The sequence below is a fragment of the Pipistrellus hanaki genome (genome assembly GCF_964339955.1).
Source record: "Pipistrellus hanaki genome assembly, chromosome: 14".
NCBI lineage: Eukaryota > Metazoa > Chordata > Mammalia > Chiroptera > Vespertilionidae > Pipistrellus > Pipistrellus hanaki.
Window position 1 is genome coordinate 53,248,149 of NC_140516.1, and position 27,836 is coordinate 53,275,984.

At 65.4% G+C, this 27,836-nt stretch overlaps 1 protein-coding gene across 6 annotated transcripts; it reads left to right on the forward strand.

Moving 5' to 3' along the window:
- On the forward strand, positions 1-27,836 carry CHST15 (carbohydrate sulfotransferase 15). Of its 6 annotated transcripts, XM_084904501.1 has the most exons (9): positions 10-82; positions 1,152-1,265; positions 16,403-17,381; positions 19,007-19,346; positions 21,344-21,481; positions 22,063-22,219; positions 24,861-25,017; positions 26,928-27,075; positions 27,324-27,836. In XM_084904501.1, the coding sequence occupies exons 3-9, from the start codon at positions 16,830-16,832 to the stop codon at positions 27,512-27,514; spliced, it is 1,683 nt and encodes a 560-aa protein (XP_084760627.1). In that variant the 5' UTR covers positions 10-82; positions 1,152-1,265; positions 16,403-16,829; the 3' UTR covers positions 27,515-27,836. The 6 variants fall into 6 exon arrangements, with proteins under 6 accessions (XP_084760626.1, XP_084760627.1, XP_084760629.1 ...); XM_084904500.1 differs by lacking the exon at positions 1,152-1,265 and having other exon boundaries at positions 1-82; XM_084904503.1 differs by lacking the exons at positions 10-82; positions 1,152-1,265 and adding an exon at positions 2,727-2,745.

Here is a 27,836-nt window from a genome sequence, read left to right on the forward strand (position 1 = left end):
CCCGCGCGGCCGCGCGGCCAGAGGCTCCGGAGTTGCAGGCGCTCCCGGCGGCGGCTCGGGGTCGCGGCGATCGGAGCGGCAGGTCAGAGCGGGTTGGGGGCGGCGGGCCGCGGGCCGGGGGTTTGGGGGCGGCGGGGCGGGGGTTTGGGGGCGGCGGGCCGGGGGTTTGGGGGCGGCGGGGCGGGGGTTTGGGGGCGGCGGGCCGGGGGTTTGGGGGCGGCGGGGCGGGGGTTTGGGGGCGACGGGCCGCGGGGAGCCAGGCGGCGGCGCCCCGGCGCAGGGGGATGGAGCGCGAGCTCCCGGGCTGCGCGGGCGGAGGACGGGGGCCGGGAGGACGGGGGCCGGGAGGACGGGGACCGGGAGGACGGGGGCCGGGAGGATGGGGGGCCGGGAGGACGGGGAGGAGGACGGGGGGAAGGATGGGGGGTATGGGGGGAGATGGGGGGAATGGGGGGTTCTTGGCGCCCGGGAGCCCCCGGCATGCGGGATGGGGCGCCCCCCGGAGCCTGGCGCGGGGGGCGGGGGGGTAAGTGAGGAGCTCCGGGCCACGGGTCGGACCGGCCGCCGGGCACGCGGGTGCGTGTCGGGGTCCGGAGCCGCGGGTGTGGGCGCTGCCCGCGGTCCTCGCCGCCCTGGGGGCCCGGGGGCCGCGTGGCCGGAGCCGGTGCCGGAGGCGCACGATGGGGCCGATGGGCCGGGGGAGGCGGAGGCCGCTGAGCCCGCTCCTGGGCCCCGGCATCCCGGCCCGGCCCCGGGCTGGGTTCACGGTGGGTGTCAATAGCCCGGAGTTCCCCGGATGAGGTTGCATCTCGGGGGGATGAGGTTGGATCTCGGGGCGCTGCGCGGGGACCTGCGCCTGCAGAGGCTGAGCAGAGGGGCTCCCTCTGGGCCCCCCAACCCCAACCCCAACCCCATTGCACAGCCGGGGGCCCTCCCTCCCTCCCTCCCTCCCGGGGGCACCTGGTTGTTAGTTTCACTGTGTCCGGCAGGACATGTGGACGGATCGGAGGCGGTTTGGGTAAGAGGGAATCGGAATAAACACGCTTTCTACTCTAAGCCCATTCTACTGAGTAAGTTTTTCTGATCGTCCCGAACCACTGGCAGGGCAGTGTTCTTTTTTTTATTTTAAATGTATTTTTTATTGATTTCAGAGAGGAAGGGAGAGGGAATCACTGATGGGCTGCCTCCTGCACGCCCCCTGCTGGGGATCCAGCTGCAACCCCGGGAATGTGCCCTTGACCAGGAATCAAACCACCCGTTCACAGGTCAGTGCTCAACCACTGAGCCACCCGGCGGCGAGCCCCAGGCCTTTCCTTTGAACCTGCACCGCCAGCCGCTGTGGCTGGTGTGGTGTGTGGTGAGACCGGGGCCCTGCAGGGGGCCCCAGGGGGACGGAAGTGGAGGCCGGGCTGCCCTGATGGGAGAGCCTGGGACCCCTCAGAGAAGGCAGCATGGACTCGGCTCCAGCCGCGGGGGAGGACACGGACCGGACAGGCCTTGTTAATCTTCCAGAGAATTCTCAGGCCTGAAGGAAGCGTGGGCTCAGACTCTGGAAGTGGAGCAGAGGGGGGGGGGGGCCTACCCGGAGGCTGGTGTGTGTTTATTGGGGAGAGCACCCCACGTCAGAGATGTGGCGGGGGGTCCCCCGCGCCCTCCGGGCAGAGGGCTGGGAACTGCCCTCCTGCCTGAGGCCTCGGCCAGGCTCCCCCGCCCGCCTGGGGGTCAGTCACGCGATGGCTGAGCCCCCTGTGGAGAGGTCCCTGCGTGAAACTTCGTGTGGAATTTCACGGACCACACCGACCCCTTGGCCGATCCCCCGGCGATGGCCCCCGAGAGGCGGGCCTGGTCCCAGCGCTCTGGAGGGAGCCGGAGAGGCCGTGTCAGGCCCTCGAGGGAGCGGTGCGGCCTGAGCTGGGGACAGGAGGGCGGGGACAGCCGAGAGGCCTGGGTCATAGGGCCTCATCGCCTAAAACAGTGTTCCCCAAACTTTTGACATATGTGCTCCCCTCCTATAATTTGCGTAATGCTGAGTGCCCCTCGTACTCATGAGAACGTAGAATTGGCCGCAGCTAAGCACGGTGCAGTGCACATCCCCACCAAACTCCGGTGCAACGCGTACCCCCACCAGACTCTTCCCGTTCCCCTGGGGGTGCGCGTACCACACATAGTGCTGGCTGAGGAGCCCAGCCAGGCCTCGCACCCCGGGCACCGGGCCTGCTCCGCACCCCGCTCCCCCGCCTCCTTCCTGGGTCTCAGCAGGCCAGGTTTCACAGACGCCCCTGGAGGAGCCCTTCCGTGGGAGAGGGTCCCCTTGGACCCCTCGCCGAAGGAGGTGCTGGCATCCGGGTGTCACTGAAGAGCAGCCGTGGCGGGCACCCGTTAGCAGCGTGTGCGTTGGAGGGAGGGCGCTCAGTCACTGGTGCCCCCCTCCCCCCGTCCTCCCGTCCAGTCTGGGGTCCGATGTCAGAGGGGACCCTGACCTCCATCCCGCGGCGGTCCGCTCCGGCCGGCCTGGGCGGCGTGTGGGGCGGGAAGTGGGGGGCCAGGTGGGGAAGGGGCGCTTCCCGCACACAGTGCGTTCCTCACTGTCCTCCGAGCTTCCTTCCACACGCTCCCCCGGACATAAAGCCCGGCAGGGTGAGATGCATGACGCGGAGGCTGTGGTGGCCGTTTCCGGTCAGTGCGCCGCCCAGTGCACCGCCCAGTGCCAGGAGGAGGAGCCACGGTGTGGGGTGAACTGGGTTTGTAAGCTGGGGAGTCGGGAGGAAGACCGTTGACCACAGCAGCTGTGGTTGTGGGTTCCGCTGGTGCCCAGCTGCCTGTGCCGGGCAGGTCACGGTGCCCGGGCCTCGGGCGGAGGGCAGGGGCCCAGCTCGGAGCCCGGAGGCAGGGAGGGCGGGCAGAGGGAGAGGGAGGAGGCGGGAGCGGGCGGGCTGAGACTGACAATCACGGCTTCGGGGGAGGCGGGCGTGACCAGCGTGGAAGTGGGGGTGGCGGCAGTGGCAGGCGGTTCCCGGTTCACGCCGGTTGCGAAAGGGCCGGGGAGGAAATCAGGCGTGTCTTGCATCACCAGCAGCAGCAGTGGCAGCGGCTCTGCCTGAGGCGGTCCCCCCGGCAGCCGGCCAGGCGGCCAGGTGTGTGGGGGCAGCACCCTGGGGGGGGCGGCACGCAGCAGTGGGAGTGTTACATAATGCTGCTGCGGGCGGCTCGGCCCGGAGGTGCCCGGAGCCGGGCTGGCGCGTGGAGCCCACCCGCACCCGGCCTGGAGCGGCCTGAGCACACGCCAGCTCCTGCCGCACACAGGGCTGTGGTTCCTGGGATGCTCAGCACCGGGGCCGGGGGGTCTCTGCGCCCGGACGTGCACATGCAGTTTTCACGGATGCTCATTGGGTGGGTGGGATGCATGGCGTCTGCGTGTTCTCCCTCATGGCTGCTCGGACTCCGACAGGCCGGACCCGCAGCACCTGGTCCTGGCCCGCTGTCCACTGTTCACTGTCCGCTGCCCGCTGCCCACTGTCCACTGTCTGCTGGCTGTTTCACTCGCTGGGCTGTTTGTCCGTCAGTGCAGAGGGCGGGCACACGCTGTGCTTGAGGCCCTTGGCCAGCACTGCGGTGGGCTGGGGTCTGGCTGGGGTCTGGCTGAGGTCTGGCTGGATATGGCTGGGGTCAGGCTGGATCTAGCTGGGAGTCAGGATGGGGTCAGGTGGGGTCTGCCTGGGGTCTACCTAGGGTCAGGCTGGGTCTGCCTGGGGTCAGCCTGGGGTTTGGCTGGGGTCAGGCGGGTCAGCCTGGGGTTTGGCTCGGGTCAGGCGGGGTCTGCCTGGGGTCAGCCTGGGGTCTGGCTGGGGTCAGGTGGGGTCTGCCTGGGGTCTGGCTGGGGTCAGGCGGGGTCAGGCTGAGGTTTGGCTGGGGTCTAGCTGGGTCAGGCGGGTCTGCCGGGGTCAGCCTGGGGTCTGGCTGGGGTCAGCCTGGGGTTTGGCTGGGGTCAGGCGGGTCAGCCTGGGGTTTGGCTGGGGTCAGGCGGGTCAGCCTGGGGTCAGCCTGGGGTCTGCCGGGGTCTGGCCGGCTGCGTTCCCGCGATGGGCTCAGGCGGAGGCTGTGGGTGTTCCCGGTGTGCGGTGGCTGTGGAAGGTCACCGGAGCCGGGCAGGCCGTGCGTGACGCCTGCGTTAGGTTTCCAGAACGTACCCCGGTCCAGGCCCGGGTGCTTGCTTACTTGCTCGCTTGCTGGGAAGGAAGCGGCCTCGGACCCCCAGAAGCAGAGGTGTCCAGTGGGACCGTGGCCGCTGTCCAGAGTGTTTGTGATGAAGATACGGAGCCGCAGCCCGGACCCGGTGCCTGCAGACGCCCCCCGGGGAGCCCCCGTCCAGCCGGCGGCGCCGTGCTCCCTGCGTGGGACGGGGCTCCCTGCGCGGGACGGGGCTCCCTGCGCGGGACGGGGCTCATGGCTTCTCTGCCCAGGAAGGGGCGCCCGTGCCCACTGCTTTCTGTGGCCTCAGAGGGGACGCCCCCCTCAGGCCACCTGGGGCTCTGGGCAGCTGCCAGGAGGCTGGGCCCTGCGTTTGGGGTCTGAGCGGTCTCACCCCTCATCGCCGGGGCCGGGGACTTGGAAGCTGGCTTCCCGCGGCCAGGTGTGCGGCCTGGGTGTGCAGCCTGGGTGTGCGGCCGGGTGCGCGGCCGGCCTGAGGGGCTGGGTGTGCGGCCGGGTGTGCGGCCTGGGTGTGCGGCCTGGGTGTGCGGCCGGGTGTGCGGCCGGGTGTGCTGCCTGGGTGTGCAGTCGGGCCTAGGGGCCCCGCTGGACCGCCTGTGCCCTGTCCTGTACCCTCAGCGGACATCCCGTCCCCGGAGGAGGTGTGGCCGGCTGAGCGGCGTGTCCTCCGGAGGCCGGCTTCCTGAGCGCCAGGGGCTCTTGAACTCCATCGTTGGCCTGACCCGGTGACGGGGCCCTGCTGGCTGTCAGCGTGCTAACGAGACACCGTGTTTTCGGAGCCGCAGCCTGTGCCCGGGGCTGCTCCGGGCCAGGGGGCTGCTCCGGGCCAGGGGGCTGCTCTGGGCCAGGGGGCTGCTCCAGGCCAGGGGGCTGCTCCGGGCCAGGGGGGCTGCTCTGAGCCAGGGGGCTGCTCCGGGCCAGGGGGCTGCTCTGACCCAGGGACGGCCGGCGGGGACGGAGCTGCGGAAAGCTGCTGCGGGAACGGGGGAGCAGTGAGCAGGCGGCGGACAGCCCGTCCGCCTGGCCCCGAAAGCTCCCGGCCCGTGAGCGGCTCCAGGGAAGCCGGGAAGGCAGCCTGGGAGCCGAGCGGGGACCTCCCAGCCCCCTCCCAGCCAGAAACGCACCTGCGGGCGCTGCCGGTGCCGGTGCCAGCCCTGGCCTTCGAAGGGGCACGGTCTGCCTCGGGGGGTAAACTGAGGCGGTAAAAGGAGAGGCGGCCTCGGCTGCCATTTGGCTGTGAAAACGGGAACCAGCGACAGGAGAGCGCGGGCCCTCGAGTGCGTGCTCCTGGGCGTGGAGCAGGTCCGCCCGGAACCGCTTTGTGCCCACGGCCCGTCAGGAAGCGCAGAGCTTCTGCGTGCACGCGTGTGGACATGTATGAGAGTGCATGTGTGTGTGCACGTGCGTGTGTATGAGCGTGCATGTGCATGCGTGGGTGAGCATTCATGTGTGTGCGTGTATGCGCACGTGTGGAGTGTGAGTGTGTGTATTTGTGTGTATGAGTGTGTGTGACAAAATTCTCATTTACTTTTTTCCATCTGATTTGTTATTTTAAAATCTTGAAACAGAGACCTTTTGCCCATTGAACCCATTCCTGTTATTTCCTTTAATTTAAATTTGTCTTTCTTGTTGAAAGACGTCCGGATGTCCCCTTGTTTGTCCCCATTAACCCCGTCCACCCGCAGTGGCCCTCCCAGGCCCTCCCCGCACGTGGTCTGTGTCCATGGGGCATGCACGCACGCGTGTGAGTTCCCCAGCTGCCCGCTCCCCCCCGCCCCCCCGGAACCCGCCGGCCTGGGCCTGCTTCTGTGCCAGCCTTTCTCTCCGAAAACAGCGTCACTGGGCTGCACTCACGCAGGCCTCCGCCGTGGGGAGGGTGCAGCCGGGGGCTTTGTGTTTTCACAGACGTGGACCCGGCCGGAACCACCTTCCAGGTGAGACCGTGTCCTCAGTCAGACAGGAAGCCTGTGGCCCTCAGCCCGGCCCCTGGTGACCCCCTCCCCCTCCCCCCGCCCCCCAGCCCTCGCCCCCCAGCCCCAGCCCCCGCCCCCCCCCCCCCGCCCCCGCCCCCGCCCCCGCCCCCGCCCCCGCCCCCGCCCCCGCCCCCGCCCCCGCCCCCGCCCCAGGCGGCGGGAGGCGCACTTCCTCTCCCCGCTCCGCGGAGTCACACGGACCAGGCTGCCCGCAGGTGCTTCCGTGGCCCGGCTTCTCCCCCTCGCCGTTCCCACGCTCGAACACGCGGTGATCCGTGTGGCACCCCCTCCTCCTCCGCCAGGGGCTGTGCTGTGCGGACGGACACTTTCTGTCTGTCCGGCCAGGGGCTGTGCTGTGCAGACGGACACGTTCTGTCTGTCCGGCCAGGGGCTGTGCTGTGTGGATGGACACATCCCTCTGTCCGGCCAGGGGCTGTGCTGTGCGAATGGACACGTCCCTCTGTTTGGCCAGGGGCTGTGCTGTGTGGACGGACACTTTCTGTCTGTCCCGCCAGGGGCTGTGCTGTGTGCAGACAGAAACGTTCTCTCTGCCGTCTGCCGAGCTCCCTTGCTCGGCTCCTGTGAGAGGAGCTGCTGACACTCCGGACCGTTTCCCGGACCCGCCTCTGTGCCGGCTCTGGTCGAGGAGACGCCGCCTCCTTGCTCTTAGGAATGAGGCCGAGGCGCTTTCTCACACGCCCTCTCTGGGCCCGGAGAAGGCCTGATCCCAGACGGGGTCCCGCTGCCCCTCCGAGTTAGATGCATCTTAGAGCTCGGACAGGCCTTCGGGGAAACATAGCTCAGCCCACTTCACAGGTGTGGAAACTGAGGCCCGAGAGGCCGCACGGAGCCGGGATTGGATTCGGGTTCTCGAGGTCAGTCCAGTTACCCAGCATGTGCTCCTTGGTGAGCTCTGAGTAAACCTGGTTCCCCTGCAGGGCTCAGCGGTAAGACGGCCGGCTGGGTGCACACACACAGAGGCTGGCTGGATGTACAGATAGGAGGCTGACTGGGTGTACAGATGGGAGACTGGCTGGGTGTACAGCGGGGAGTCTGGCTGGGTGTACAGAGGGGAGATTGGCTGGGTGTACAGAGGGTAGACTGGCTGGGTGTGCACACACAGAGGCTGGCTGGGTGTACAGATGGGAGGCTGGCTGGGTGTACAGAGGGTAGACTGGCTGGGTGTACAGATGGGAGGCTGGCTGGGTGCACAGATAGGAGGCTGGCTGGGTGTACAGAGGGGAGATTGGCTGGGTGTACAGAGGGTAGACTGGCTGGGTGTACACACACAGAGGCTGGCTGGGTGTACAGAGGGTAGACTGGCTGGGTGTACAGAGGGGAGGCTGGCTGGGTGCACAGATGGGAGGCTGGCTGGGTGTACAGAGGGGAGGCTGGCTGGGTGTACAGAGGGGAGGCTGGCTGGGTGTACAGAGGGGAGATTGGCTGGGTGTACAGAGGGTAGACTGGCTGGGTGTACACACACAGAGGCTGGCTGGGTGTACAGATAGGAGGCTGGCTGGGTGTACAGATGGGAGGCTGGCTGGGTGTACAGATGGGAGGCTGGCTGGGTGCACAGATGGGAGGCTGACTGGGTACACAGATGGGAGGCTGGCTGGGTGTACAGAGGGGAGGCTGGCTGGGTATATAGATGCTGAAGCTGGCTGGTTTGGTTTGATGGGATTATGCTCGGGTATATTTTAATTAAACGATCTACACACCAATTTCTTAAAGATGCAAACTCCCCATTCACCCATGCCCACTTGGGCCGATTGATCTTAATAACCAGCAGGTGTCATGAGGGGGCGCTCACAGTCGACCACCCAGGCACATCCATCCCGAGACGCCCCCAGAGCGCGATGCGAGGGACTGTACTGATTTAACCCGAACACACACACACACACACACACACACACACCCCGTTTCTAGGCATTTGCTCTTGTTGTGAAAATACATTTTGTATGGATGTCAGAGAGGAAGGGAGAGGGAGAGAAACATCAGTGATGAGAGAGAATCATGGATTGGCTGCTTCCTGCAGGCCCCACACTGGGGATCAAGCCCACAGCCCGGCACATGCTCTGACCGGGCATCAAACCCTGACCTCCTGGTTCGTGGGTCACGGCTCTCCGTCTCCTTTGTAAACTGTGAAGTCCGTGCGAGTGGCCGCTCCCGGGGAGAGGCATCGTGGGCATTTGTTCCTAGTCACTCATTCCTGAGCTCGAGGTTTTACGACGGCAAAAGGAGGGAACGTCAGAAACACTGAGTCAGCCCGGGGCGGTCCGGCAGGTCGTAACTGTCCTCAGAATGGGACCCGTCGCTCTGTCACGGCCCAGCTGGCTCCCTCCTGCCGTTTCGGGGGGTGGCGGGGAGACATGCAGGGCAGGACAGCAGTCTGGGCCTGGGGTGTGAGTCCCACCGTCGCCTGCAAGCCAAAGAGGTTCTAGAAGCTTCTGTCCCCCCTCACTCCCCCGCTGCTGGAAAGAGCTGGCCGACACCCTTCCCGCCCTGGCGCCCGGTAACGTCTGGGTAACTGTTTAATCCAAAAGTCTCGCTTTCCCACCACAAAACCAGCCAGTCCCCGAGTGGGTTAGGTGAGGAACCCATCTAATTGCGAGGTGATTGCTGCCCCCTCCTCTGAAGTGTGGAGGCGGAAGGAAGCCGGGGACCGAAAACCAGAGATTAAAAAGAAGGAGGGAAGGCGGGAGGGAGGGAGGAGGAGAGCGGCGCGTGGAGTGGCGGTGCATACTTGACATTTTGGGCACATTTCCAGGTTTCCTTCCCCGGAGAGAGAGGAAGAGCGGCCGGGGGAGGAGGACCTGCCGTCCTTCTGTCCTGAGGCCAGTCCCCACCCCGGGCTGACCGAGCGCCTGCAGCAGGGGCCTGGGGCCTCGAAGAACAGAGCCCGTGAACACAGACCCGGAGCTCCCGGCACGGAGGGTCCTGGGGGGAGCGGGTTCGGCTGGGGCACACACGGTGCCGTGCTCAGAGGATGCGTCTGCCACGGAATTGTCACTGGAAACCTGTGCAGTGTTATTAACCAGTGTCACCAATGCAGTTAATTAAAGTCAAATAAAAGAGATTACGGGAGGAAAACAACAACAAAAACAAACAAACAAAAACGGGTAAAAACAAGGAAATGGGAATTCAGAACTTCTGGCCGCAGATAAGAACCCTGTGGTTAGCGGAGACGTGGCGTGCGGTGCTTCCTTACCTGGGAACGCGCGTCCCGGAGGGAGAGGAGGCGCACCCGCCCGCGCAGCCCGGGGCCGGGGCCGGGGCGGAGGGCCTTGGGGGGCAGGGCGCTCCGGGTGTCCGGAGCCGGGCCGGCCCAGCAGAGTCCCCCGTGGAGCCGGGCCAGCACCTCGGCCACAGGCTTCGTCGGGCCCAGGACGTGGGTTCTGAGTGACGGGCAGGAACTAACCCTGAGAGGCAGGATTCCAGACTCTGTGTTAAACACGGAAACCGCACTTCCTGGGGATTCTCTGTGCCTGACTGGGCTAGAGTGGGACGCGGCTGCTGGTCTCCGCCGTCCGCCCTGGTTTCCTTCCTCCGGGAAGTGTCTGCAGCCTTCGCAGACGGAGGCCACGGCGGAGGCCACAGCCCAGGCCGGGTCCGCGGGCTCACGTCCGGGTGGGAGGGTGGGGACAGAGAGGGGCCTGACCTGGGCTTTGGGGGGGCTGGGCTGCCCTCTGAGGGTGAGCTGGGGTTCCGGGGTCCAGCCGGTGGGTGTGGTGCTGGGGAGGGGGGGCAGCTGGACACACAGACAGACAGATAAGGAGGCACCGGGATAAGCCTGGAGGGCAGAGGTGGCACCGGGTGCAGTTTCATTTTCCCCTTCATCCTCTTGTGATCCTTTTTTTAAAAAATACATTTTTATTGATGTCAGAGAGGAAGGGAGAGGGAGAGAGAGAGAAACATTAAGGATGAGAGAGAATCACAGATCAGCTGCCTCCTGCTCGACCCCCACTGGGGTTTGAGCCCGAAACCCAGGCCTGTGCCCTTGACCGGAATCGAACCCGGGACCCTTGAGTCGCAGGCTGACACTCTACCACTGAGCAAAGTCGCTAGGGCAAAACAAACAAACAAAACAAATTTTTATTGATGTCAGAGAGGAAGGGAGAGGGAGAGAGAGAAACATCAAGGATGAGAGAGAACATGGATCAGCCGCCTCCTGCCCGCCCCACATGGGATGGAGCCTGCGACTGGGGCCTGTGCCCTGACCGGGAATTGAACCCTGACTTCCTGGTTCAGGGGTCGACGCTCAGCCCTTAGCCACGCTGGCCTGTCCTCCTGCACCGGGCCAGCGATGGTGCGGGTTGGACGGGCCCTTTGTGTTCTGTCCATAAAGTAACAGCTGAGCTCCACGGGGCCCCTCTGGGCCAGGAAGAGCCGGGGCCGGCCCCCCGGCTGGGAACCGGCTGCAGACAAAGCCCGGATGAGCGGCTGCCGCCGGGAAGGGGCGATCCGGCTGCGCCCGGGGGCCGGCTTCAGGAAGGGCTCGCTCCAGGGGAGGAAGGAGCTGCAGAAACGGGAGAGGAAGGAGCCAGGCTCTTCCGTGGGGGCGTGGGGTCAGCTGTCGGACAACAAAGTGGAGCAGCTGTGGTGCCACCATGTTTTCGGAAAAGCGCCGGGGGAGCGAGCGGCAGGTCTGAGCCGTGGGCGCGGCAGCCACCGGGCAGCTACCGTTCCTGGTCAGCGGCGGTGAGGAAGGTCAGACGGCGCCCGGGTCTGCGGGTGGAGGGCCGCAGTCCTCGTGCTCACGCGAGCACGCTCTCCGGACTCTGCCACGGCCACGTTGGTGGAGGAGCCGTCGGTCAGCGCTCCTCACGGCACTGACACCCTGGGACTCGGGAGCCACTGGGAGCCCGGTCTCCGTGTGCGCAGCCATCGGCTGCCCAGGCCGTGTCTCCCCCTCCGGCCCCACCGCTGCCTTCCCTCCCGCGGCCCTGGCAGCGGTGCCGGGCGGGCCACAGGCCTCACGCCCCGGCTGGACTGGCGTGTGGGGCTGGGCTGGTGTGTGGGGCAGACGTGTGGGACTGGCATGTGGGACCAGCGTGTGGGGCCCGGGCTGGCGTGTGGGACTGGGACCGGTGTGGGGGACTGGCGTGTGGGAATGGCGTGTGGGGCCGGAACTGGCTTGTGGTCACTCCTGCTGTGTCCTATGTACCAAGCGGGTCTCGGAGCTCAGTGTGAGGGGTGGGGCGGGAGGGCGAACCCCACGCCTTCAGCTGGAGGCATGCACTGTCACCGTTGGTGAGGGTGCACGCACGCGGAGGGCCACCATGCCAGCAGCTGGCAGTCTGCACTCAATCATATGAGGCTCGCCCTGGCCAGTGTGGCTGAGTGGACGGGGTGTCGGCCTGCGGACTGAAGGGTCCCGTGTTTCATTCCGGCCCAGGCCCAGGCCCGGGGTTCGGGCTCCATCCCCGGTGGGGGGCGTGCAGGAGGCAGCTGATTCTTTCACCATTTATGTTTCTGTCTCTCGCCCTCTCCCCTCCTCTCTGACATCAATAAAACATGAAAAAAGAAAAAAGAAGAAGAAGCAGAACCTGATGGTCAGTGATTGTTTGGCTGAACCCTCCCGTCCCCGCAGCTCTGTCGGCCTCAGCTCTCAGGGTGTCGTGGAGCGGACTGGGAACACTGGCCCCTCCTCCCTCACGGAGTGATAGTTCGTGGGACACGCGTTTCCACGTCCACGGATGGCTAATCTGTGGGACACGCGTTTCCACGTCCACGGATGGCTATTCCATGGGACACGCGTTTCCACGGACACGCGTATCCATGTCCACGGATGGCTATTCCGTGGAAACACGAGGCGTCCGCGGTGAGGCGGACTGGCCAGAGGCGGCTCTGCGTCTCTGTTAATGAAGAACCGTCGATTCCCCGTTAAAACGCTAACGAGTGAGGATGCTGTTGGCGTCGCTCCCTCTGCTCCCGGCGGGCGGACGCGTGTCCCGCCTCCGCGAGGCGATGCGTGTCAGTCCGTCCGGTGGCTTCTGAGCCGCACCCGGCTCTCCTGCTGCAGCTTTGGGCCGCGATACCTCAGTCCCTGCTCCCGGGGTGACGCGCACCCTGTGGGTCCGACACGAGGGGCATTGGGTTACGGGCCGCGGTGGGACCCGGCTCTCGCTTACTGTTGTGTGTAAACGCTCGCTAATGGCTGGGGTCAGAGGCTAATGGGGGCTCCCGGCCGGGAACCGAGGCTGCTATTCTGGGAGCAGCGATCGGATCTCCTGGGAGGCGGGTTCCCACGGTGGCCGTCCGAGGCCACAGGCCGGCACGGAGCCAGGCCGAGCAATCGCCCGAAATCTCACGGAAACCCACACCGGCGCTGAGGCTCCGAGCGCTGGCACCGGACGTGGTGGGTGGGGGGGGGGCGGCCTCTGGGGCTCATTTTTAAAGGCAGGCCAGGGTGTCGGGTGTCTGAGGACTGTAGGGGGGTCGCCTGGGGTGTGGGAAAGGCCAGCCGGGACGGAGGGCCGTCCATCTTCTGTGCGGGCGTTAATCCGATGTTTCCTCTCGGCGGAGCGTGGGTAAGAGCTGTGCACGGTGTAGGATCTTCCGGAAGAGTCCTAGTGGGCATCCCTCTGGCCCTTAGACCCCGGCCTGACTGCGCACCCACCCTACGGAGCCGGCCCCTGCCTCCTCCCACCCACCTGCCCACCCCTGGGCCGGCCTCCTGGTCTCCAGATTCTCTCTCACGGGGTCGTTGCTTCTCAGGTCCCCGAGGAGAAGGTGGCTGGCTTATTATTATTTTTTAAATTAAAAATATGTTTTTATTGATTTCAGAGAGGCAGGGAGAGGGAGAGAGGGATAGAAACATCGATGATGAGAGAGAATCATGGATCGGCTGCCTCCTGCACACCCCCTACTGGGGATTGAGCCGGCAACCCGGGTCTGTGCCCTGACGGGGATCGAACCGTGACATCCTGGTTCATAGGTCGAGGCTCAACCCCTGACGAGAGAGAAAATCAGCCGGGCCCAAATATTAAGTTTTTATGACATCACCCATCTTGTAGGGGCTCCAGGCCCCAGACCTGGGAGCCCACCTCACAGGTCCCACCCCTGTCTGCGCTGTGGCCACCGCCAGGTCTCCGCCTCCGCCTCTGCCTCCGCCTCCGCCTCCCGGCCTGTGTGTTGGCGGGGGTTGAGAATCCTGCGTTCTGGGGAGAGTGTCTGCCCTCCCGCCGGGTCACGGATTGCACATTCTTGTCCGGAGCCGCAAGGACCGTGTTTTCTTTAAAAATAAATTAATGAGGCCCTCCTGCCCAAGGCGGCTGTCCTGGCGGGAGGAGCCTTATCTCGGCGGGAAAGCCGTGTTTTCTCGCTCCGGCCGGCTGCCAGGCCGGGGCCTGCCCTTTTGTGTCTTTGGTTTGGAAGGATTGTTTGTCCCGAGAGAGGGGTCAGCACGGGGGACACGTCGGAGGCGGAGGTCGGAGCCGGGAGGCGCGGGCGGGCCTCGGGCTCCGCGGGGTGCGGGCAGCGGGGTCTGGGATGCCCCGTCAGGGACAGCTGGCTCCCACGGCCCCTCGCCGCCCCCTCGCTCTTCTCAGAACGGCCTGACCCCTGCCTCAGCCTCCCGGCCAGTGTTTCTCAAGCCGGTGCCCGGAACCTCGGGGAGAGGTTGTGGCCGCGTCTGTTTTGGAAATTCTGTGTATCCGTCCCAATCCTGTGGGCTCCCAGGCCTCATGAGCAGATTGAAGGCCCTGGAAGGTCCTGCTGTGAAGAAGTCTGTCTGTCTGCCCCGGCCTGTGTGGCTCAGTGGCTAGAGTGTCGGCCTGCAGACTGCAGGGTCCCGGATTCGATTCCCGTCAAGGGCACAGGCTCAGGTTGCAGGCTCCATCCCCAGAAGAGGGCTGGCAAGAGGCAGCCGATTAGTGATTCTCTCTCATCATTGATGTTTCTATCTCTCTCCCTCTCCTCTCCTCTCTGACACCAAATAAATGTGTTTTAAGAAGTCTGTATTCTGCCCGTTGCACCGTTTTCCCAGGAGTTGAAGCACAGAACCCCGTGGGCAGCAGGGGCTGCTGGGGAAGCCCGTTTGGGAGCCGCTGGGTGACTATTGCGTGGTCCACGTGCTTTGTTCACGCACAGGCCTTGCTGTGGGCCCGGCGGGCAGGCAGCCCCTGCAGGCGGCTTCGGCGCTGAGCCCTCCGGCCGCAGGAGGCGGCTCTGCCGCAGGACGATGCCTCGTTCTCTGAGGGGTGTGGACAGCCAGGGTGTGTCCGTCACACTCGGGCCGGGCACGGAGGGAGTCAGGGCAGCAGGCTCTCCGGTTTCTAACTCCCTCTCGTCGCTCTGGGCCTTCCCTGCCGTGGACAGGGCCCGTCGGCGTAGCCGCTGACGATGCCGGGGCCCCGAACGCCGCCTCCCTCTCGGGGGGGGGGTGGGGGGGGAACGGTGTGCAGACGGGAAGCAGACGCTTTCGGGGCGAAGAGGGTGCTCTCTCTGACCCCGGTTTTACCGGCGAGGGATGGAGCCGTCCCGCAGCTCTGCGTGGCCGCCTTCCGGCCGGAAACTGAGAGGGCTGGTGTGTCTTTGTTTTGTTTTTAAATATATTTTATTGATTTTTTTTTTTTTTTTTTTTTTTTTTTTTTTTTTTTTTTGCAGAGAGGAAGAGAGGGATAGAGAGTTAGAAACATAGTTCAGCTGCCTCCTGCACACCCCCCACTGGGGATGTGCCTGCAACCAAGGTACATGCCCTTGACCTGAATCGAACCCGGGACCCTTCAGTGTGCAGGCCGATCCTCTATCCACTGAGCCAAACCCGTTTTGGCGATTTGGCGTTTTTTAAAAGTATATAGTTTATTGATTTTAGAGAGAGAGCAAGGGAAGGGGACAGAGATATAGAAACATGCATGAGGGAGAAACATCCATCGGCTGCCTCCTGCACGCCCCCTACTGGGGATCGAGCCCACAACCCGGGCATCGAACTGGTCACCTTTCGGTTCATGGGTGGACGCTCAACCACTGAGCCACATGGGCCAGGCTGCCTCTTTCCTCTTCTGTTTTTTACTACAGCTACCAAGATGTATCATCCGGCAGCAGCACATTCTGTAACCACAGGTCCTATAAATAGACGTGAGAGGCTCGTGCTTTTCCCAGGATGGAGCCGGGAGCAGCGATCTCAGGGCTGCAGAGGGCGTGTCCCGGGGGCTGCGGGCGCTGGGTCTAGCTGCCGAGGGACCGCTGGCGAGCGGTGTTACGGGGTTCACTGCGGAGGTGTGTCCTCTCCATCGTCCTCCCCTCGTCCCGAACGCTCCTCCCTCCTGCCCCGCCCGGCCCGCACAGCTGGGCCCGGGGCGGCCGGGGGCCTGGGGGCGGAAAGCCTGTGCTCTCCCCACTCCCACGAGCCGTGCTCCTTCCTGGTGTTCGGTCGACGTAAAGCGCCGGCGTTTCCGTCCTTCTCTCAGGTTCATGGTCACCGGCTGGGCCTGACCCTGGGGACGATTCCACATCCCGGAACGGAGGGCCCAGGCACTTGGCCGGGGCGGGAGGCGCGGGGCTGGGGAGGTGGACACAGCACGAGGGGTCCGACGTGGGGCGGGGCTGCTGGCGTTGGGGCCACGTGTGCTGGCCGAGACTGAACCCCAAAGCCAGGCCCCAAGGCCCCCAAACCTCCCTGAGCCCTGTTAGCTGTTCTGTGGCTTGTTTGTGACCCGGGGCTGGGGCTGAGACCAGACGTGCCTCAGAGGCGCCTGGGTTGTTGCTGTCACCCTGAGATGGAATAGACCTCTTTTCTTGCTTGGCTGGCGTGGCTCAGGGGTTGAGCATTGACCTATGAACCAGGAGGTCAGGGTTCAATTCCTGGTCAGGGCACAGGCCCGAATTACGGGTGCGATCCCCAGTGTGGGATGTGCAGGAGGGAGCTGATCCGTGATTCTCTCTCATCATGGATGTTTCTCTCTCTCTCTCTCTCTCTCTCTCTCCCCCTTCCTGTCTGACGTCAATAAAAAATATTTTTAGCTGAAACGGGTTTGGCTCAGTGGATAGAGCTTCGGCCTGCGGACTCAAGAGTCCCAGGTTCGATTCCGGTCAAGGGCATGTACCTTGGTTTCGGACACATCCCCAGTGGGGGGTGTACAGGAGGCGGCTGGTCGATGTCTCTCATCGATGTTTCTCTCCCTCTCCCTTCCTCTCTCTGAGAAATCAATGAAATATATTAAAAATAAAAAAAATATTTTTAAAAGGACACAAGAAAACCTCTTTCCTCTGCCGTTCAGGTGGTCTGGCGCTTTAAGGACTGGCCTGCCCCGAAGCGGAGACATCCCACGGACACGGACACAGAGGGGGCCCCACGGATGGCGGGCCGGCCCGGCCCCCCAAGGAGACCATGATCCCGGCCGACCTCCCGGGCGCCCCCGCGTTCTCCGGCGAGGCCCCCCGCCCTTCCTCCCGCGCCCGGAGGAGCCCCGGGGGGCGGCGGGACCGCCCCGGAGCCTGAGGCCCGGCTCCACAGAGCATGCCCCCGCGAGGCCGCGCCCTCCCGCCTCTCCGTGGAACCGCGAGCTCCCCGGCCGCGGCGCCTGCTCCTCTGCTCGCCCGGTGCCTTCCGCCCGCCGCCCGTGCCCGCCCGCCGCCCGTGCCCGCCCGCCGGCCGCGCCCCCGCTGCTCGCCCATGGCTGGGCCCGGCCGGCCGCGGGCGCGACCATGAGGCACTGCCTTGACTGCGGCGTCCCGCTGTTGCCGGACCACACGCACCAGCCGCGGCCGGGCGGCCGGCCGGGCCCCCCCCACGGCCCCCCAGAGGGCCCCCCGCGCCCAGGAGACCCCGGGGCCGCGTCCCGCGCGGACGGGAGGCCGATGAACCTGCTGGCCGTGCTGGAGGGGCGGCCGGACGGCGGCGAGGCCTGGGGCGGCTGCTGGCGCCGCGGGCGGGGGCGGCGGTGCAGCCTGGCCGTCGGGCTGGCCATCATGACCTTGGTGACGGCCTCCTACATCCTCTCGGGGGCCCGCCAGGAGCTGCTGCTCGCCTCGCCCTTCCGCCTCGGAGCCTTCCCCGGCAGCCCCGGCCCGGGCGGCCCACTGGGCGGCGAGGGCCCGGGCCCCGCCAAGGAGCCGCCCCCGCCGCCTGCCGGCAACCTCTCCGCGGCGAGGGACGACCCGGGCCTGCGGCTGGTCCTCGACAGCATCGCCGCCAGGATCGCCTTCACCGCCCGGCAGCTCCCGGGCGCCGCCGCCCTCCGCAGGCAGGAGCCCCACGTGAGTGGCCCCCCCGGACGGCCGATGGCTGGTTTTGGAAAAGGATGCTTCTCTGTCGGCACCTTCAGGGAGAATTTCTCGGTGATCCCCGGGAGAGGTGTCTGCCACAGGGCTACCGAGGAGAGACGTTCTGATACGAGATGGTGCAGCTCAAGGAGGATTGACGGGGGTCACGGTGGTTTCAGCTGCTTTTTATTTTGTTCATATACTAGAGGCCCAGGAAACAAAATTCATGCACTCGAGGCAGGGATCCCTGAGCCCTGGTTGTGAGAGGGCGCAGGCCAGGCTGAGGGACCCCACCTGTGCATGACTGGGCCCAGGGAGGGACCGCGGGAGGGCTCCAGGGCATGTCCAGCCCATCTCGCTCAGTCCCAATCAGCCGGACCCCAGCCCAGCAAGCTAACTTACCGTTCTGAGCATCTGCCCCCTAGCGGTCAGTGCACGTCACAGCGACTGGTCGACTGGCTGACTGTCAGCCCCCTGGTGGTTAGTGCACATCATAGCGAGCGGTTGAGTGGCTTAGCATCCATTAGCATATTATGCTTTGATTGGTTGAATGGCCAACCAGATAATCGGACACTTAGCATATTAGGTTTTCATTATATGGGACTAGAGGCCCAGTACACGAAATTCATGCACTTGGGGGAGGGTCCCTCAGCCCGGCCTGCGCCCTCTTGCAGTCCCCGAGCCCTCGGCGGCTGTTCAACCGGCAGCTTGGTTGGACACAGTCGGACATCCTTAGCGCTGCTGGGAGATAGGAGAGGTTCCCGCCACTGCCGCTGCGCTCATCAGCTGTGAGCCCGGCTTCTGGCTGAGCGGCACTCCCCTGTGGGAGCGCTCTGACCACCAGGGCGCAGCTCCTTTGTTGAGTGTCTGCCCCCTGGTGGTCAGTGTGCGTCATAACGACCGGTCATTCTGCCTTTTAGTCAATTTGCATATTAGCTTTTTATTATGTAGGATAGGATATATTTTTATAAGCAAATACTTTTTATTGATGTCAGAGAGGAGAGAAACATCAACGATGAGAGAGAATCATGGATCAGCTGCCTCCTGCAGGCCCCACACTGGGAATCAAGCCGACAACCTAGGTCCTGACTGGGAATCAAACCGTGACCTCCTGGTTCATAGGTTGACACTCAACCACGTCGGGCCTGGTTTTAACTGTTTTTTATGTCTTTATCATCCTGTTTCCATTTTGTCCTAATTAGTATGTTTGTCTCCATTCAATTTACAGCCAGTGACAAGGTCCCCGCTGCTTACTCAGCCGGTCGTGTGTGTGCGTGTGCGTGCATATGTGCACGTGTGTGCTTGTGCATGTGGTGTGTGCTTGTGCGTGTGGTGTGTGCATGTGCGTGTGTGCATGTGTGCATGAGAGATAAATCACTAGAGAGTGACTCCTGACCAAACTTCCATCTTCATTCTCTTCAGAGGTTTTTTTCTTTTTAAATTTGGGCCCAGAAGGAGCAGGTCGTGGCTCTCCCCGGTGTGCTCAATGCGGGCGGTTAGCCCGGACAGAGAGCGCCTCCCGCTGAACGCGTGTCCGTGTCCGTGTCCGTGTCCGTGTCCGTGTCCGAGCAGGACCACGCATGGTCAGAGTCGTTCCCCCTGTCCCCCCTCTCCTGCAGATGTTCGCGGTCATCCCCAGGAAGTTCCTGCCGGGCAGCCGCAGCCCGTGCTGGTACGAGGAGTTCGCGGGGCCCAACACCTCGGACCCCTACCTCGCCAACTCCTACGCCCTCTACTCCCGGCGCTTCCGCACAACCTTTGACGCACTGCGCAAGGCCTTCTGGGGGCAGCTGGCCCAGGCCGGCGGCCGCCGCTACCGCCTGCGCTGCCTGCCGCGCTTCTACATCATCGGGCAGCCCAAGTGCGGCACCACCGACCTGTACGACCGGCTGCGGCTGCACCCCGAGGTGCAGTTCTCCGCCATCAAGGAGCCGCACTGGTGGACGCGCAAGCGGTTCGGTGTGTGAGCCGGGTCCCCTGCGGGAGGCCCGGGCGCGGCTCCTGCTTCCATCCCTCCCCACGCCGTCTTTCCTTTCCTTTTCTGTTTATTTTTATTGATGTCAGAGAGGAAGGGAGTGGGGGAGGCAAGAACGATAAAAGCATCATTGGTCAGCTGCCTCCTGCACACTCCACCTGGGGACTGAGCCCGCAAGCCGGGCCTGTGCTCTGACTGGGCCCGGGTTGACCTCCTGGCTCATAGGTCGATGCCCAACCACTGAGCCACGCGCTGGGCTCACCACGCCTTCTGCTCACAGAGGCCCCTGGGCGGTGGGAGCGAGGCAGGCTGCTCTGGGCCAGGCTCTGGGCTGGGCTCCCGGGCGCAGAGTCAGGTCCTCCCTTGTCTGAGGCCCCGGGCGTGTGTCCACGGGCAGGAACCGGCCCTCAGCCCCTGGGAGCTACCGAGTGCGGTGGGTGCAGGCATCGGGGCTGTCCCCTCCCCCTCTGACCTGACCCCCCTACCTCTGACCTGGCCCCTCCTGCTGTGACCTCTCCCTCCCCCTCTGACCTGGCCCCTCCTGCTGTGACCTCTCCCTCCCCCTCTGACCTGGCCCCTCCTCCTCTGACCTCTCCCTCCCCCTCTGACCTGGCCCCTCCTCCTCTGACCTCTCCCCTCCCCCTCTGACCTGGCCCCTCCCCCTCTGACCTGTCCCTCCTGCTCTGACCTGGCCCTGCAGCCCCCGCGCTGGGCGGAGACGGAGAAAGGCTGCCCAGCGGCGGCTCCTCCCTGGGGCTCAGCCTGGGCCCTGAGCTTCGTGTCCTCCGTGGCACCTGGCTCGGTGGACGGCAGCCACGTGGAGACGATCTCGGTGCCTCTGGACGGGATCCCGGCGCCCCTTCCCCTCTGCTGGCGTGGCCTCGCCGTCCTCCTCCTGTGGCTCCTGCGCCCCCAGGGCCTCCCTGCGCGGTCACTCTTTCCTCCCCTTGACCTTCTCGCTGTGCCAGGAGGCATCGGTCACCGAGCTGGATGATGATCTCGGAGTCTGGGCGGGCCGGGCCGGGCCAGGCCAGGCCGAGGCGTGTTCCGGACTCGGCGCCGGGCCGCTCCGGAGGGATCCTGCGTCTCCCTGGTGGAACCATGTTGGCCAGCGACCAGTGTGTTTCCAGACGAATGTCTGACCGAACTCTGATGTCCCTCCGGAGTGGACAGAGCACACGTGTCTGGGGCAGCGGCAGGAGCCAGGGGGTCCCTGCCCACAGCTCCCCCTTTCCCTCATGGACAGAGCCAGGCCTCTGGATCCGGGGTCACCCTCAGCCTCTCGTCTGTCCATGGGGGTGTCCACTCCCTGGACCCCAGCGGCTGCCGGCGGGGCTGGTGTGTGGCCACTGTGCTTGCCCCCGGTCTCAGGCTGGGCCGGTGTGGCTGCACGTGGCCGATGCCAGGATTGCTGCCCAGCTCAAACCACGTGTCTGTCCCAGCACCATCTGTTTGCTTAGTGTTTGGACAGACAGACAGGCTGCTGACCCATAGCACAGGGCAGAGCCTGAGATGAGGGTGCCTGTCCCACAGGCCTTGCCAGCTCCCCTGGTCCTCGCCTCACCCAGCCCAGACGCTGGTCCTCCCAGCAGACATGGGACGGCTCCTGAAGGGCCAGGCCAGTGCAGCTCAGGGGTTGAGCATTGACCTATGAACTAAGAGGTTGCCGGTTCAATTCCTGGTCAGGGCACAGGCCCGGGTTGTGGGCTCCATCCCCCATGGCGGACGTGCAGGAGGCAGCTGAGCCATGATTGTCTCTCATCCTTGGTGTTTCTCTCTCTCTCTCTCTGTCTCTCTCTCTCCCTCTCCCTTCCTCTCTGACATCAAGCTCGAGTGCCCACCCTGTCTGCCTGCCGCCCCTGCCAGCAGCCTCCCGGCCGAGCCTGGCTGTGGACGCCGGCCGGGGCCTCCGTCCTCCCCGTCGCCCGGGAGCCGGCAGCCCGGCCGTGCCGTCCTCGGTGACCCCGCTCTGACCCCGCAGGCATCGTGCGGCTGCGGGACGGGCTGCGGGACCGCTACCCCGTGGAGGACTACCTGGACCTCTTCGACCTGGCGGCTCACCAGGTCCACCGGGGCCTGCAGGCGGGCGCCACCGGCAGGAGCAGCCGCATCGTCATCGGTACGCGCTCGGCCGGGCCTGGGGCAGGGCCTGACCCCGAGGGGCGGACGGGGCCTGACCCCGAGGGGCGGACGGGGCCTGACCCCGAGGGGCGGACGGGGCCTGACCCCGAGGGGCGGACGGGGCCTGACCCCGAGGGGCGGACGGGGCCTGACCCCGAGGGGCGGACGGGGCCTGACCCCGAGGGGCGGACGGGGCCTGACCCCGAGGGGCGGACGGGGCCTGACCCCGAGGGGCGCGCCCCGCCCCGTCCTCTCCCCCCGCCGCTCTCGTCCCCGTGGTGTCCATGTGTAGGAGTGTGGGGCCCAGGGCCTGGGCCCTGACTGGGAATCGAACCTTGACCTCCTGGTTCATAGGTCGATGCTCAGCTCCTGAGCCACACCGAGGTCCTGGGTGTGTGTGTGTCACTGTGGCAGGGGGTGTGCAGCCTCCACGCCCTGGAGACCAGCCTGCCAGGGTGGGGACCCGCTGGCGCCCCCACGGCTGGTGAGGGGAGGGCATCAGCCCGGGAGGCCCTGGCTCAGGCCGCTGGGGGGGGGGGACCCGTCCCTCGGCGCCGCTCACCGCTCGTCTCGTCCCAGGGGAGGCCAGCGCGTCCACCATGTGGGACAACAACGCCTGGACCTTCTTCTACGACAACAGCACGGACGGCGAGCCGCCCTTCCTGACGCAGGACTTCCTCCACGCCCTGCAGCCCGACGCCCGGCTCATCGTGATGCTCAGGGACCCCGTGGAGAGGTGGGCCTCTGCCTGTCACTGCTAGTGCGTTCCCTCCGAGAGGCCCCCATGGCCACGCACACCCACGGCCACGCTGCACTCACCCGGACAGATACCCACGGCCACAGCCACGCTGCATCACGCACACAGGCACCCACGGCCACACAAACCCACAGCCACGCTGCACTCACCCACGGCCACACACACCCACAGCCACACTGCACTCACCTGGACACCCATGGCCACACACACCCAGGGCCACGCTGCGCTCACCTGGACAGACACCCTCACTGGGGATGGAGCCCGCCCCCGGGCCTGTGTCCTGACTGGGAATCGAACCCTGACCTCCCAGCTCCTAGGTCTGCGCTCAGCCACGGAGTCACCCAGCGGGGCGGGGGTGAGCGGTCAGACTTCCTGTCCCGGGCGGGGGTGGGGAGAGGCGGAGGCGGACTGAAATAGCATCTTTCCTCCGTCACAATGGATTGTGCCTCTCGAGAGAAAACCAGCCAGCTGGGCGCGCAATGCGCGCGGTATTTCCTACGTAAACACTGTCCGGAGCTCCTCGCCGCGGCCTCAGCGGCTGCGATGGTTCCCGGGCCGCTCGGGCGGCCTGCAGCCTGCGTGCGGCCGGCTGGCCTGGCCCCGGGCTGCTCTGCGGCACCGCCAGGAAGGGAGACGCCCCTGGAATGTGGGGGGCTGACGCCCGGGGTCCCCGTCTCCGGACCTGCCCGAGGCCTGTCCCGTGGGCTCTGGGCGTGCGGCTCTGGCTCTTCCGTGAGACCAGCGGGGACGGGGGCTGGTCGGAGTGGCTGTGGCGTGGAGGGCGGACACGGACGAGGCCCAGCCGGCCCCCTCGGCGCCGACGGGGAGAGGGTGTGGCCGGGCCAGGCAGCCCAGCAGCTCGGGGCCTGGGGGTCCTCATGCTTCACCTGCTTCTTCCGGAAAAATGTTCTCATTGATTTTTAAAGAGAGAGGAAGGGAGAGGGAGAGAGAGAAACCTCAGTGATGAGAGAATCATGGCTCAGCTGCCTCCTGCACCCCACTGGGGACGAGCCCACAGCCTGGGCCTGGGCCTGACCGGGAATCAAGCCGGGACCTTCCGGTTCCCAGGTTAACTTTCAACACTGCCTGGGCTGGGTGCTTATTCTTCTTTCTCTCTTTCTTTTTCTTTTCTTTCTTTTCTTTTCTTTCTTTCTTTCTTTCTTTCTTTCTTTCTTTCTTTCTTTCTTTCTTTTTTTTTTAAATATACTGTATTGACTTTTTACAGAGAGTCAGAAACATCGTTCAGCTGCCTCCTGCACACCCCCCACTGGGGATGTGCCCGCCACCAAGGTCCATGCCCCTGACCAGAATCAAACCTGAGACCCTTCAGTCCGCAGGCCGACGCTCTATCCACTGAGCCACACCGGTTAGGGCTGGGTGCTTATTCTCGGTACGTTCGCTGTCCTCAACATTTTCTGAGCAGTTTTAACCCAGCAAGTGGCTCTCTCCCTCCAGGGTGGCTCCCTGACTCTGCTCCCCCGGAGGGGGTTGTGGGGAGTCCTGGCACTGCTGACTGATTCAATCCTCTGCACGTCCACCTGCTCCTCTGGGGGGGGGGGGGGACCCTGACCGGCTCCCTAAGCAGGAGCCCGCCTCCCCCTTTCCTCCTGGGAGGGAGGGGAGCTGGCGAGGATGTGCAGCTGCCTGGGAGCTGGGTTTGGGTTTCCTGTGGGTTTCCGAGGTTGTTGGACTAATGACCCTGAGTGTGGTGTGTGCACGTGTGGGTGGGTCTGCACGGACAGACCACGTGTGGGCACACACAGGCCTACTGTGTGTGCGTGCCCACGAGGGTGAGGGCCCGTGTGGACCCCGGAGAGCCTGGGGTGAGGGGGAGGGGACATATGAAGGGAAATCAGGCTCAGCCGGTGTGGCTCAGTGGTTTGAGCATTGACCTAGGAGGTCAGGGCTCGATTCCCGATCAGGGCACAGGCCCGGATTGTGGGCTCCATCCCCAGTGTGGGGCGTGCAGGAGGCGGCCGATCCGTGATTCTCTCTCAGCACTGACATTTCTCTCTCTCTCCCTCTCCCTCCTCTCTGACATCAATAAAAACACATTTTTTAAAAAGGGAGGCAGGAACACGCTCGCCTGCAGGAGCCCAGAGCGTGTTAGGAACAGCCCCACGCTGTGGCGCGGTGGTGTCCGGGCCTGGACGGCGATGCCCGCTCCGGCTGACCCCCCTGAACGGCGATGCCCGCTCCGGCTGACCGCCCCGGACGGCGATGCCCGCTCCGGCTGACCGCCCCGGACGGTGATGCCCTCTCTGGGCTGACCGCCCCGGACGGCGATGCCCGCTCCGGCTGACCGCCCCGGACGGCGATGCCCGCTCCGGCTGACCGCCCCCCGCCCCCGGACGGTGATGCCCGCTCTGGGCTGACCGCCCCGGACGGCGATGCCCGCTCCGGCTGACCCCCCCGGACGGCGATGCCCGCTCCGGCTGACCCCCCCGGACGGCGATGCCTGCTCTGGGCTGACCGCCCCGGACGACGATGTCCGCTCCGGGCTGACCGCCCCCGGACGGCGATGCCCGCTCCGGCTGACCGCCCCGACGGCGATGCCCGCTCTGGGCTGACCGCCCCGGACGGCGATGCCCGCTCCGGCTGACCGCCGTCTCTCGTCCAGGCTGTACTCGGACTACCTGTACTTCGCCTCCTCCAACAAGTCGGCCGAGGACTTCCATGAGAAGGTGACGGATGCGCTGCAGCTGTTCGAGGCCTGCCTGCTGGACGCCTCGCTGCGGGCCTGCGTGTACAACAACAGCCTCAACAACGCCATGCCGGTGCGTGCCCCTCCCCCCCGGCTCCCCCCAAGCCTGGTTCGAGGTCCCCCCTCCCCGAGCCTGCCCCGAGGTCCCCCCTCCCCGAGCCTGCCCCAAGGTCCCCCCCCACCTCCCCCCGAGCCTGGTTCAAGGTCCCCCCTCCCCGAGCCTGGCCCTCGGGCCTCCACACCTCCCTCCACGGCTCCCCCCGGCTTCTGGGCGGGTTGTGTGGGGGATTTCAGCATAAACACAGGATGCAGGGTGTGTGTGTGTGTGTGTGTGTGTGTGTGTGTGTGTGTTTAAGGTAAGGTGACCAGACGTCCCGCTTTTGGCGGGACAGTCCCGATTTTTAACAATTTGTTCCGCGTCCCAAGGCGTTTTAAAGAAGTCCCGATTTTTGAATTGGGACTTTTTTGAAATGCCGCAGGACAAATTATTAAAAATTATAAAAAATTATTAAAAATTGGGCCTGTCCCGCCAAAAGTTTAACGGATGTCAGAGCGGGAGAGAGAGACGCCGCTCTCCCGGCTGCTGTGGGCGCAGGAGCAGTGGTTCCTCCGTCGGCTGGGCCGTCGCTAGGCTGGCGAGAGGCCGATTCGCGTGAGAAAAGCAAACAGGAGTGGGGAGCAGGCTGATGGCACACCCACGCAGAGGGCCATGGCGAGTCCCTCGAGGTGGGCATAGCACCGCCTTATACAGCGTCTTCACAGCAGAGCGGAGCGTTTGCCGCAGGATGGGGCAAGCCCTGTGCCTGTCCTCTGTGTCACTCTAATTTTCATTTACTGATTTGAGAGAGCGAGAGTGAGAGAGAGAAGCATTGATTTGTGGTTTCGCTTATTCATGCATTTATTCGTTGCTTCTTGTATGCGCCCTGACCGGGGAGTGAACCCGAAACCTTGGTGTGTGGGATGCCGCTCTAACCACTGGGCTGCCTGGCCAGGGCTCGCCCGTCTTTAAGGCCTCCGGGAGGCAGGATGCCCGCGGCCACTTCCTCCCTCAGGGAGGACAGGGCGGTCCCTCCCTCTGGCCTCCCCGTTGGCACCCTGGCCGGGAAGGAAAACGCGGAGGCTGGGCGGCAAGTCCACGGGCGTGGTCCCGGTCCCCGTGTTTGTGCAGCTGGACGTCTCTCAGGCCAAACCATCCCCGGGCGGGAAGGGACTCAGGCGCCTGCGTTACTGAGCTGGCACCATCCTGGTTTCTCCGGGGCCCCCGTTGCTCAGTCCTCCCAGGTGCCCTGAGACCCAGCCCGCCTTACACGGAAGGCGCGGGGGCTGCAGAGGGTCCCTGGCACCCAGAGCCGGTGGCTAGTCCCGGGCGGGCTCGGGGTGCAGCGCCAGGGCCCAAGGCCTGGGACCTCAGGGGTGGGGCCCCTGAGGGCGGAGATGTGGACAGCAGGAGACAGGTGCCTTTTATTGCTTTAAATGTGTTGCTGTTGATTTTAGAGAGAGGGGAAAGGACAGGGAGAGAGCAGTATTGATCAGTTGCCTCTCATACCCACTCCGACCAGAGATGGGACTCGCACCCTGCACGTGCCCTGACCAGGCCTTGAACCGCGCCGGGGAGCCGCCCACAGGGTCGGCACGAGGGTTCAGTGCCCCCGACGTGGGGGTCTTGCAAGAACACGTGGTGTGCCCGGCGGGTGTGGCTCCGTGGCTGAGCGCCGACCTAGGCACCAGGAGGTCATGGGTTTGATTCCCGGTCAGGGCACGGGCCTGGGTTGCGGGCTTGATCCCCAGTAGGGGGCGTGCAGGAGGCAGACGATCTGAAATAGAAATATATCTAACACAGAATTAAGAGAACGTGCTGTAGATGTCTAAAAAAGGAAGGCGTGGCATTTAAAATCCAGCCTCCAAGGCCGGGGGGCTCGGCTTTGACACGGCGCCCCGGGCGGGCCGGGCGGAGCTGCCTGGAACGGCGCCTTCTCCGCGCAGGTGCGGCTGCAGGTGGGGCTGTACGCCGTGTACCTGCTGGACTGGCTCGCCGTGTTCGACAGAGACCAGCTGCTCGTCCTGCGCCTGGAGGACCACGCGTCCAACGTCAAGGCCACCATGCGGAGGGTCTGCCAGTTCCTTAGCCTCGGTACGGGCCGGAGGCGCTGGGGCTTGCGGGCAGGGCAGGGCAGGGCAGGGCAGGGAGGGAGGGGCAGGATGGGCAGGGAGGGAGGGGCAGGGAGGCCATTGGGCACCAGCTGTGCGTGGTGGGGCGGGGTCCCGGGAGGGACGGGCGGCCCCCTGGAGGAGACGCTGTGGCCTGTCCCGGTGGAGTCTCAGCAGGTGCACAGGAGCCTGCCCCGCCGCGCCCCTCAGCCCCGCGCTGTCCCCGCCCAGGGCCGCTGAGCGAGAAGCAGGAGGCCCTGATGACCCGGAGCCCCGCCTCCAACGCCCGGCGCCCCGAGGACCGCAGCCTGGGGCCCATGTGGCCGCTCACCCAGCGGCTCCTGCGGGACTTCTACGGGCCCTTCAACGCCCGGCTGGCCCAGGTGCTGGGCGACCAGGCCTTCGCCTGGGGGAAGACGTGAGGCCGGGCCGGGCAGCGTCTCCGCGGGAGCGGACTCAGCGTGAGGAGCCCCGCCCCAGGCTCCCGCCCTGGTGCAGAGACCCCGGCGTGGGCCCACGGCCGGTCCTGGAGCGCGGATCCCGGAGAACCTTCCGGGCCTCCGCAGCCGCTGAGCGGGGGCGGGCGGAAGGCCTCCTGGCGTCTTGGAGGCGATGGGGAAGGACCGAGGGGGGCTCGGAGCCCAATGGGCACACAGGGACCCAGCAGTGCAGTCTGGAGGGTCCCTGTGGCCCAGACCGAGCTCTCCGAGGTCCCGGATGCCCAGTCGGAGAGCGCCAGCACCC